General features: G+C 45.2%; 1 protein-coding gene across 1 annotated transcript in view; it reads right to left on the bottom strand.

Moving 5' to 3' along the window:
* LOC108798556 (solute carrier organic anion transporter family member 1A2-like) overlaps nucleotides 1-7747 on the bottom strand; it is a 14353-nt gene extending 6606 nt beyond the window's left edge. The window contains exons 1-8 of the mRNA XM_018570316.1: nucleotides 7691-7747; nucleotides 3286-3427; nucleotides 2795-2927; nucleotides 1933-2042; nucleotides 1637-1786; nucleotides 956-1054; nucleotides 542-769; nucleotides 9-173 (exon numbers count right to left, since the gene is read on the bottom strand). Coding sequence (XP_018425818.1) covers nucleotides 9-173; nucleotides 542-769; nucleotides 956-1054; nucleotides 1637-1786; nucleotides 1933-2042; nucleotides 2795-2927; nucleotides 3286-3427; nucleotides 7691-7747 — 1084 coding nt within the window. The remainder of the gene's footprint in view (nucleotides 1-8; nucleotides 174-541; nucleotides 770-955; nucleotides 1055-1636; nucleotides 1787-1932; nucleotides 2043-2794; nucleotides 2928-3285; nucleotides 3428-7690) is intronic.
* Between the last annotated feature and the right edge of the window lie 4400 nt (nucleotides 7748-12147).

Raw genomic sequence — 12147 nt, 5'->3', positions numbered from 1 at the left:
GTATATACCAATCAGAAAAATGGCCTCTGACGCAGACTTTCCATACTGCTGCTCCAGGTATTTCGGGAAGAATGAAAATAGACCTACATAAGCACTGAACTGGATGACTGTGACCAGAATGAACAGCATATAGATCTTATTCTTCAACAGATTCGTTAAATAGAACAAAAATCCTGCAAATACAGAGAAGGAGATAATTAACAGCTGACGGAATGTATCACTATATTGTATCTATGGAATGATAGCTCATTGGCTCCATGTGATCACATGACACCATTACACTGCCAGCTTTTACTACATTGGCTCTCACTGATCACATGACATCATTTCCACTTTCGGCTTTAACTACACTGGCTTGGGGTGATCACATCATGACGACATCAAACAATTGACTTTGAGTGATCATGTGACATCATCAGAAAGCTAGCTTTTACTACATTGGCTCTTAGCAATCACATGACAGCATACGACCGTCAACTTTCACTACATTGGGTCTGAGTAGTCACATGAGTTCACCATATAAAGTTAGGGCGTATCCTACCTTGCAACGTGAGCTCCTTACTCTTGGCGGTCTCTGTATTGTTGTCGGTTACTGGCGGCCGCAGGGTCTCCTTCAGCTCGGTCAGACCCTCTTCCCCCTCTTTGGGCATAGACTTTGGGATGAAGCAGAAGGGGACAGCAGCTAGGAGGTTGAGTGCTCCGCTGATCAGGAATCCCATCCACCAAGCCCCAACCCAACGTGTATCTGTCATAGTTATGAGCACCTCGTCTGCATAAAGAAAGATGGTGAGACAATGTACGCTCCTCGGCCTCCATGATGTCACTGATAATATCATTGGCATGGTTGGTTCCCTCATAATATCATTGGCAGTTATGAAAAGCATAAAACCCCAGAAATCTCTGCCCCTAAAGTGGGAAACATTTAGAGAAATAGAAATGACCTACATGACATTACCCAGATTTATAAAACCGACGTCAACGTAGAGCTGTGCCATGTAAGATGCCAACAGAGACCCCAGCAGCGGCCCGAAGATGGACAAAGTCTGTATTATTCCTGCAGGACAGAGGAAGACATTAGATGCAGCAGCTAATTTGTCTCCAACGGGATTATGGGATGTCTACAGAACAATCCCCGTCTTGAGGGACAAACATATATAGATATACATTTTCGACAGTACCCTGCGGGGTTCTATTTATAAACCGTCTGCGGAGTGATTTCCCATGCAAATCTCTCTGAATGCACAAAACAAATATTACTTTTATATTTATTTTATAAATCCAATGTAATTTTGAATGTCATCATGTAATACCGCATTATGGCCACTAGATGGACTTGACTAACATAGGAAATAATTATTTCCTTCGCTCTTCAGCTCCATCTAGTGGCCATAATGTGGCATTTTACATGTATTACATTCAGATTGAAAAGAAAATCTTTCTGGGCTCCATTTACACAGGGTGAACATTCATGGAATTTCACAGGGGGGAATAGCCCTGCAAATTGTTTATAGATACACCGCTTTATGATAGTATACATATTAATAGGGCGGGGGCGGGGTTTCTATTCATGTGACCAATTACTGTACAAGGTTTCAAAAGAAAGAAAAGGAAAAACCAGAAAATGATTACGACCTACCGATATAAAATGGGGAATTTTCCACTTTTGCAAAATCGTCCAGATAGGAGACTCCCAGAGGCTCTATGGGGGTCTCACCGATTCCTTGTAGAATATTCCCAACCAGAACAAACATCCACATAAGGGACTCGGAGGAGCCGGCCGCACACTCTGCCGGAGAGAGAGACCGCAGCTTGAGGGAAGGATAGAGACACGAAGGAGCAGAACGAGATATAAAAACATGGCTACCCCATCAATGGAATGTGTTGGCATTGTTGGATTTGATGACCTATGAGATACCCAGTTCTAGAAGTTACCTTCTGGGTAGTCCAGGTCTACGGAGGGACGGCTGTGATTGGCCAGACACAATTGAGTGTGGGATGTCGTATTGTCTGATGTATAGACGGTCGCTCTGTCATACTGATATCTGCGTAGAACAGAAAATCACTCGGATGGTGATATAATATAATAAACCTCACTTAGGGGTTGCATGTGATCATTAATAAAGACGTTCAGCGTTGACCTCCTGCAGGGGGGTCTATAGGATTCTCAGTTGAATTTACTTGTATAACTGAGTTAAATTAAGTTTTTCCTTGACAAGTTTTATTTCTATGCAATCTCATTTTAACCTTCCAGTTGCATCACACCCTAGCAGGCATGGACAAATGCAGAGAATATATCACATATACAAATATATTATATGTTTAATACACGCCTGTATCATCTGTATACAGACTTTTCCTCTTTTTATTATAGGGGTGTATTTATAAACTGTTTGCAGGGCTGTTTACCTTTGAAATATCTGTAAGCGTTTGTCCTGTGCAGATGTATGAAAACACACTGTCTTTTGTTGTTTCTTTACAGTGGAATGTATTTTCCAATGTTTTCTTTGTGTAACATCACATTTTGGCCACTAGATGGTGGTGAGGAGCACAGAAAATAAATACTAATTTCCTGTGCTCCTTTAGCTCCCTCTACTGACCATAATGTGATATTACAAGAAAACATTTGAAAAATGATTCCACATGTAAAGAACAAATACTAAAGAATGTTCATCTTGGCAAATGCTCACTCAGAACGTTGACAGATAATCTCCGGGTGACCAGCCCTGGAAATTGTTTATAAAGAGACCCCTTAAAGAAAGCAGAGCTGCCCTTTCATAATTGATTTCATCCTTACCTCTTCATAATAAAATGGGGTATAGCCGTCACACAGCTGCCCACAAACATGATCAGACATCCGGCAGCGATCATTCTCGGCCGATGTAACTTCGCTCCAAAGTAGCTGACGAACGTGATAACCAATAAATTGCCTAGGAAAAAAACGAAGGGAAATAATGAGATCCAAGTCTGTGCTGACGATACTGATGAAAACTCTCTGGATTTGGCCCAGAGAATCCAGATAATCAATGAGATCACCAGGTCTCTGGCTGGCTGGGAGTTCTCCCCAGCTCAGCTTCTTATTGGCTGTGAGGAGCAATGACATCAGTCACAACTCTAGTCCACCAGTGGCCTAAAGCTTGCCATACACATGGCAATTCCAACCACTTTCCATCCACCGGGAATCACAACTATTGCACTCATAGAAATCTTATTCACAAGCAAGTGGACCCCCTCTCCCCCAACCTCCGTGACCCAGTTCCACCAATTGTAAAATATTGTAAAATTTACCGATATCAAAGCTGCCATCGATGACCCCGACCAGCTTGGAGGGGATATTGAAGCGTCTCTCGATCTGGGTGATCATGCTGCGGGAATAGACCAGCGCCAGAGCTTTGGTGATGTAGACAAAGGACAAGAAGAAGAGGAAAGCCTGGAAGCACAGGAAATTACATCATGATCAATCTTATGAGGGTAGGTAGCTATGAGGGGTAACAGGTGAGAGGTAAGTCTGTGGGGTCTGACTCTCCTCTCTATGGGTAGCCAACATGCTGGAAATTGTTGTTCTGCAGTAGTGTGACTAGCCAAGCCTCAGATAAATGATTTCCAAGTTTATGACACCAAAATGTGCTGACGAGAACAATACCTGAGCATTATTATATAGTAGGGTTGCCACCTTTTTCTTCCAGCGAAACCCAAACACTCTAGCGATGCATGGAAATGTTTTTGGGAGAAAGAGTCGCGGCGTATTATTATGTAAATAGCGTCACCCATTCATATGTAAATATCACAGTTGAGACTACTTTCAGTGGGGGGTCAGTAGCCCCTATCTTAATTTTGGTGCCCCTGTCTGCCTGACATCTTGTGTCCGGGTTTCAGCTGCCATGAAACCCGGACAGAGCATTCAAAACCCAGACTGTCCGGGTGAATTCTGGACAGGAGGCAACCCAATTATATGGCCCTGTAATTATGCTGCAATTGTAACTTATTGCCTCAATGTTATATCTATTCCTATAGCACATGATCGGTAATCACACCTCGAGAATAACCTTTTCTTGTATTCTTTCTACATTACTTCATTCACTGTTCTGGATTGATATCACTGTGTATCAGAGCCGTAGCTAGCTTTTTTTGCGCCCGAGGCAAGAACATTTTCTATTTCTATTTTAAAACAGAAAAGGAAAAGGAATTGAGGACACAGAGTCCTCAATCTCTTTTTCTGCAGCCTCTGTTCTAAATGAATGGAAAGTATACAGGCTTCCCGTTCATTCAGAAAATATTTACTATCAACCAGTTTCTGAATGGGGAGGAGCCTCTGTACTGAGTGCTACTACCCATTCAGAAACTCATGAATGAACCGGAAGTGATGTAAAGCACTTCCTGTTCGTTCATAACTTGGGACACATAGTACTATGTGTCCCCAGTCATTTACAAACACTGGAGTGATCAGCTGGAGTGATCAGAAGAGGGGGCGCTGGCACTCCAGGATGGTCGAGCGGTGAGGAGCGAGAGAGCCACCTGCTGTCAGATCCTGGCCTAGCAGCTCTCTCTCTCCTTGCCCATCCTAAAGTGACAGCTTTTTCCCCCCGCCGGCTGTAGCGCTTCATTTCTTCAGAGGAAGCAGAGTCCAGAGGAGAAGCTGTGCTGCCCCACTTCTCCCTGCCGCACTGAGCCCTGGCTGCCACTCCCAACTGCACCCAAGGCACTCGTCTCAGTCGCCTCACCCTAGCTATGGCCGTGTATACTCAGTGGTCAGATAAACAGAAACCCCTTTTCACCCAGGACAAGCCACACAGTCCATAGGTAGGCTGCTTCCAATCTCTCCCTACATACACTGTAGGGATCCTCTTGACCCAATTCACCCAATGAAGGCCTACGGGTATATTATATTAAAGGGGTCCTCAAAAGAGATGTCACAGTCCTTGTTTCTTGGCTCCCCAAGATGGGTGGGAGCTGCTCCCTGGATGAACATGGCCTGTGTAACAAAGTACACAGGCCATGTTCCTCCAGGAGAAATATGGCACTGCTCCCAAAAAGCTGTCCCCGCACAACCCTTCCTCTTTCCAAAGAGCTCCCAACCATCTCAAATTGCTGTGTCATTCCCAGAGTGACAGGGCAGGTTCCTGGCAACCAGGAGGACTGGACTTGGCCTTTAGCCTTTGTTTGTCTGCCCAGATTAAATAAAGTGAGTTTTTGGAAGGATCCCAACTGGTGTGCCCGTGATTGTGCAGCGATGGATCTCAAGGTTGGACGGAAACTGAGCACTGAGGTCCCCAGGCATTTATATTGGAAAGAGCTGGTTGGAGTATTCTGGGCAACTTAGTTTTCTGGGGCCTATGACTCTATAACAGGTGGTGCTAGTGGATGAATGTGGGCATTGGTGGTGGGCACAGTCCATGGCACCAAATCGCCAGTCCTCAGTACAGCTATAAATATCACAGTACAATTATGGGTACAGTGGCCAGTATTAGAATGCACAGCATGTAGAGCAGACATCCATATGTAGCACTTCTCCTACCTGTACTAAACCACCAATACCATTTTCCTCAGAAAGTCAGAAGGAATAAAACATCATCTGGTTCCAATTACACTGCCATGCCGGTAGACTTGGGATGGGTTGCAGTGCCTTTGGGATGATCTCAAAAACAGCATCCATAGACCATTAACCTCTATGAATTGTAACAGAGCTTAACCCATATGCCTGTTGGTTATGATTTTAGATGAAGCACTGAGATCTTTAGGAATGCTGAATGAAGTTTTACTTGCTTAGGAGAACATCACATCAGAATACAGCATTGTGCAGGAAACATATAGATAAAAGAACTTCCTGTGTATCATAGATAAACATGCACATAAAGACTAGTATAGACTGGCATTGCATTACAGCGCCATCTACAGCTCAGTATATGCTGTTGTATTTCCAACAATACAGAGGCGTGCCATTGTTTATAATGGTGCTATTTCACAGCTGTGCGGTGTGTTAACATGCGTTGGCCAAAAACGTCCATTTATTGATGTATCAGCTGGTCTTTTATTGGGAATGGCACGGCACGACAAAGCATCTGCACACAGAAAGGTGCAAATTCAGAAGCAAGGTTTCTATTTTCTGTTATTATCATCTTATGGGACCTACAAATCTGCCATCAATGAGCGACAGACCATATTTTACTATTTTATCATACTGGATGTGGGATGTATCTGATTTAGGGGGTTAATCCGTACTGAGCCGAAGGATCCAGCCATAGCTTCGGCTCCAGTCCCGGGCTCTACGGGCAGCCCTTCAGTTCACTATAGCCCATACAGCAGCCAAAGGCATATGCTTCCGCTCGACTGAGCCGAAGTGTCAGCCGATGTGGGGCAAACGGCCTTCCGAATGCTGGCCGTTCATAAATGATAGCTGGGCATAGCTCCCGTCCCAGTCCTGGGGACGCTGATCTGTCATTAAACAATAACAACTGGGCGGAGGCGGCCGTGACGTCATGGCTGACTCCGCCCAGCTGTTATTAATTGGCCAGGACCTGCTAGAAGACTCTAGCAGGTGCCAGCCAATAGGAAACAGTTGGGCCGAGCTAGCTGTCACTGCTAGCTCCGCCCAATAGTTTTTTTACATTTATTTTTCTTTTTACATTTTTTTTAAATTCCTATTTGGTTTCATTTTTAAAATAATTTGGCACTGGTTTTAATTTTTTTTCCCCTTCTTTTCTATTCTGCTCGGTACTTTGGGAGTACCAAGCAGAATAGCCGAGCCAAATTTCCCGCTCGGCGGCATTCAGCTATTCACTCATTGCCATTCGGCCCCTATGAGAATACGGGCGAACGGCAGCGAGTGACCTGCCGGAGCTTCGGCTCAGCTGATCCAGATGTTGGGTCGGCTGAGTCCAAGTCCTTCTGCACTTTGCCTCAGCCGAACATGCAGAGCTTGTTCGGCTGACCGGAGTGCAGCCGATGTACGGCTTAAAGGAGAACTATGAGATGATGGATTTCCACTCACCTCATAGTTCTAGCCGACCTGTGACAATGAGACTGTCACACGTCGGCTCAGTAGATCGGGAAGTGAGCGAACACATACCGGCATTCACTCACCTCTCGATCCTGTCACAGCTCTCTGCAGTGACAGGGGGAGGTGCTGGATTCCCCCTCCCCGCTCCGATCCTCCAGCGCTGACTGGCGGAACGGGCGGGGCGGGTACAGCTGGCTCTGCCTCTAGATAGGCAGATCCAGCTGTCACTCACGCAGCTGGGCGGATCTCGACGTCCATGTCGGGATCCGTCCCGGCTGCGGCGTCTCAGTATACCGAGAGCTGTAACTGTATACTGAGCCTAGGGTGATGGGAGGACGCTAGTTTGTGTCCTCCCGTTACCCTAAGGAGAACTATGGGGAAAAACACTGACCCCATAGTTCTCCTTTAAATCAGCCATACTGAGCCGTGGTGAATAGCCAACCGTACTTCGGCTCACTTCACTTCGGCTGGGTCATTTACTCGGCTGCCTTCGGCAGCTTTGTGAATAACCCCCTTAGAGATTCCAGGAATGGTGATATATATACAGAATGCATCTGCTTGGAAGTGGTAGCAGAAGTCAGGAAGAATTCAGCCTCTGTAGGTGCAGCAAGACAACATGTACATTTTATGATGAGAAATGTTATAGGTTGCTATGTAGCATTGTCATTGTCCTCAGATCAGTTAGCAGTGACCTACCTTCAGTTTGGACGGTGCACATTTGCGCTGCGTCGGGGGGGTTGAAGCTTGTGTCATGTTAAATTTTTAGCTTGTTCCAAAAAAAAAAAGGAATTTCTTAGTCTGCAGAAAAGCAAATGATTCGAAATAAATCAAAAAAAAAAAAATTCAACATAATACAAAATGGCGCTTATAAATCCTGTAATAATAATAATGACAACAATAAATGCATTATGATTCTGCGGTGTCACCTTTCCACGTGGGCTTCTGATGACAGTTAGCTTGCTTTGCATTGTGCTTTCTGAACCATTATCTTTTTTAAATATAATTCTTTTTTTACCTTTTTTTTATCCTTTGTTCCATCTCAGTGCTGCTAAACTCCGAAATCCTATTTGCAGCCACTTCCTGTCTACATGCACTCCAGCGATAGCTGTATGGCATTTCCCAGGGCGGGTTTGCAGATGGTGACAACCGTGAACCATGCATGTGTAATATATGTTGATCAACCATTTGTCATTTCCATCAGAAAGCTCACGTGACATGGTGACAACAACCCCGTAGTGCATTTGGGAAACAGGGACAGATCGTTGTCACCTTGTAACAGGAAGTGCCCGATGAAGACCCTTCATGTCAGGATCACCGGAGATTATTTTAATGAAAGCTGCAGATTTATAGAGATTGGAACTGACCTTCTGAATGACACTAACATCAAAGATCATATGAGATTTCAGTGCCTCGGTTACCAGAGAAGTATGACAATAACACACATTTATGAACAACCGGTGACACATAAAGGCCAAAAACGAAACTTTTATGTTTCAACTTTTGGGAAAAAAATATGATAAAACTTTTTTTTTTAAAGGGGACTTAGTCGCAAAATGGAATACCTGTCTGAGAAGCCTCATCTGGAAGCTGCGATCCTCTGCATGCTCGTTCCAGGACAGCAAACATAATCCAGTTCTGACAAACGACAGTCACTGCTCTGGAACTGTCACATGTCCCAAGATTTGGAGGATAAAAGCTTCCAGCGGAGGCTTCTCGCACAGGTTTGCACTATAGCACTGCTCTTCAGTGTGGGCAGCTGAGGACACTCTCAGATGGTTGCATTGAAGTCAGGTCTCATTACATTCAGCAGGTGACACCATAGTCATCCTTCCCCGTCCGCTTTACATTGCTCGGGTCACATGACCTTCCCATAGAATGAATTTCCTCAAATTTAAATTCTCCAATTTTCTTCCGAATTCTATAACAGAAAAATGAGAGCGGAGCGCAGCGGCTACTTACAGCCCCGGGTCTGCCGCAACACGTGAGAGATCTGCACTGGACTTTGACTCGACTTTAGATAATTAACCTGGAAAAGCTGCCAAGAACTAGGCATCAAAGTTTATGTTTTCTACCGGAAAACGGCACAAGAGAGGGATTGTGCGACATGCCGGGGAGCGCGACCCCTGAGCCTGGCAACCTCCGGATTAAAATTCCAATTGCTAGAGGTAGAAAGCTGGTCGTGTCACACACACTGGCCGGGATGGAGTGGCCCACATCCTGCCTATGGGCACCATTCCTCCTCCTCAGGGTTCATTCTCATTATGAGCGTTACCTAGACGATATTCCCATCACTGGATGTTATTTGTTCAATATAATGATACCTCTTGTTCCCTATTAGATGATATGATCAGGACCCTCATACCTCCTGTTCCCTATTAGATGATATGATCAGGACCCGCATTCCTCCTGTTCCCTATTAGATGATATGATCAGGACCCGCATTCCTCCTGTTCCCTATTAGATGATATGATCAGGACCCGCATTCCTCCTGTTCCCTATTAGATGATATGATCAGGACCCGCATTCCTCCTGTTCCCTATTAGATGATATGATCAGGACCCGCATTCCTCCTGTTCCCTATTAGATGATATGATCAGGACCCGCATTCCTCCTGTTCCCTATTAGATGATATGATCAGGACCCGCATTCCTCCTGTTCCCTATTAGATGATATGATCAGGACCCGCATTCCTCCTGTTCCCTATTAGATGATATGATCAGGACCCGCATTCCTCCTGTTCCCTATTAGATGATATGATCAGGACCCGCATTCCTCCTGTTCCCTATTAGATGATATGATCAGGACCCGCATTCCTCCTGTTCCCTATTAGATGATATGATCAGGACCCGCATTCCTCCTGTTCCCTATTAGATGATATGATCAGGACCCGCATTCCTCCTGTTCCCTATTAGATGATATGATCAGGACCCGCATTCCTCCTGTTCCCTATTAGATGATATGATCAGGACCCGCATTCCTCCTGTTCCCTATTAGATGATATGATCAGGACCCGCATTCCTCCTGTTCCCTATTAGATGATATGATCAGGACCCGCATTCCTCCTGTTCCCTATTAGATGATATGATCAGGACCCGCATTCCTCCTGTTCCCTATTAGATGATATGATCAGGACCCGCATTCCTCCTGTTCCCTATTAGATGATATGATCAGGACCCGCATTCCTCCTGTTCCCTATTAGATGATATGATCAGGACCCGCATTCCTCCTGTTCCCTATTAGATGATATGATCAGGACCCGCATTCCTCCTGTTCCCTATTAGATGATATGATCAGGACCCGCATTCCTCCTGTTCCCTATTAGATGATATGATCAGGACCCGCATTCCTCCTGTTCCCTATTAGATGATATGATCAGGACCCGCATTCCTCCTGTTCCCTATTAGATGATATGATCAGGACCCGCATTCCTCCTGTTCCCTATTAGATGATATGATCAGGACCCGCATTCCTCCTGTTCCCTATTAGATGATATGATCAGGACCCGCATTCCTCCTGTTCCCTATTAGATGATATGATCAGGACCCGCATTCCTCCTGTTCCCTATTAGATGATATGATCAGGACCCGCATTCCTCCTGTTCCCTATTAGATGATATGATCAGGACCCGCATTCCTCCTGTTCCCTATTAGATGATATGATCAGGACCCGCATTCCTCCTGTTCCCTATTAGATGATATGATCAGGACCCGCATTCCTCCTGTTCCCTATTAGATGATATGATCAGGACCCGCATTCCTCCTGTTCCCTATTAGATGATATGATCAGGACCCGCATTCCTCCTGTTCCCTATTAGATGATATGATCAGGACCCGCATTCCTCCTGTTCCCTATTAGATGATATGATCAGGACCCGCATTCCTCCTGTTCCCTATTAGATGATATGATCAGGACCCGCATTCCTCCTGTTCCCTATTAGATGATATGATCAGGACCCGCATTCCTCCTGTTCCCTATTAGATGATATGATCAGGACCCGCATTCCTCCTGTTCCCTATTAGATGATATGATCAGGACCCGCATTCCTCCTGTTCCCTATTAGATGATATGATCAGGACCCGCATTCCTCCTGTTCCCTATTAGATGATATGATCAGGACCCGCATTCCTCCTGTTCCCTATTAGATGATATGATCAGGACCCGCATTCCTCCTGTTCCCTATTAGATGATATGATCAGGACCCGCATTCCTCCTGTTCCCTATTAGATGATATGATCAGGACCCGCATTCCTCCTGTTCCCTATTAGATGATATGATCAGGACCCGCATTCCTCCTGTTCCCTATTAGATGATATGATCAGGACCCGCATTCCTCCTGTTCCCTATTAGATGATATGATCAGGACCCGCATTCCTCCTGTTCCCTATTAGATGATATGATCAGGACCCGCATTCCTCCTGTTCCCTATTAGATGATATGATCAGGACCCGCATTCCTCCTGTTCCCTATTAGATGATATGATCAGGACCCGCATTCCTCCTGTTCCCTATTAGATGATATGATCAGGACCCGCATTCCTCCTGTTCCCTATTAGATGATATGATCAGGACCCGCATTCCTCCTGTTCCCTATTAGATGATATGATCAGGACCCGCATTCCTCCTGTTCCCTATTAGATGATATGATCAGGACCCGCATTCCTCCTGTTCCCTATTAGATGATATGATCAGGACCCTCATCCCTCCTGTTCCCCATTAGATGGTATGATCAGGACCCTCATACCCCCTGTTACCTATGTAAGCTGTAATGATCAGGACCTTCATATCTCCTGTTACCTCATAGTAGGGATGCACCGATACCAATACTAATATCGGTATTTATAGAACTTCCACAAGTCCCTGTCATTTCCATTACCCCCCAGTGTTGCAGAGCCTCTACGACTGGCTGTTATCATTTTGCCTGTGATCTGCACTGTCCAATGACTGCTCAATTACAGGCATTGACTGGCGTGAGCATGCCTGTTTAAAGTAGGCACTTATATCAAAGGTGATCTGACTGGCTGGCTGTTTAATTACTAGGGGTGCACCGATACCGATATTAGTATCCGTGCCCATGCTGAGTATTTGGGCAAGTACTCATACTCGCCCAAATGCTCCGATGCCTAGCCCAATACTTCCGGTATCAGGAAGCCGGGC

This window comes from Nanorana parkeri, unplaced genomic scaffold (assembly GCF_000935625.1).
Source record: "Nanorana parkeri isolate BGI_ZX_2015 unplaced genomic scaffold, ASM93562v1 scaffold1505, whole genome shotgun sequence".
Lineage (NCBI taxonomy): Eukaryota > Metazoa > Chordata > Amphibia > Anura > Dicroglossidae > Nanorana > Nanorana parkeri.
This window is presented reverse-complemented; position numbering and strand designations above follow the sequence as displayed.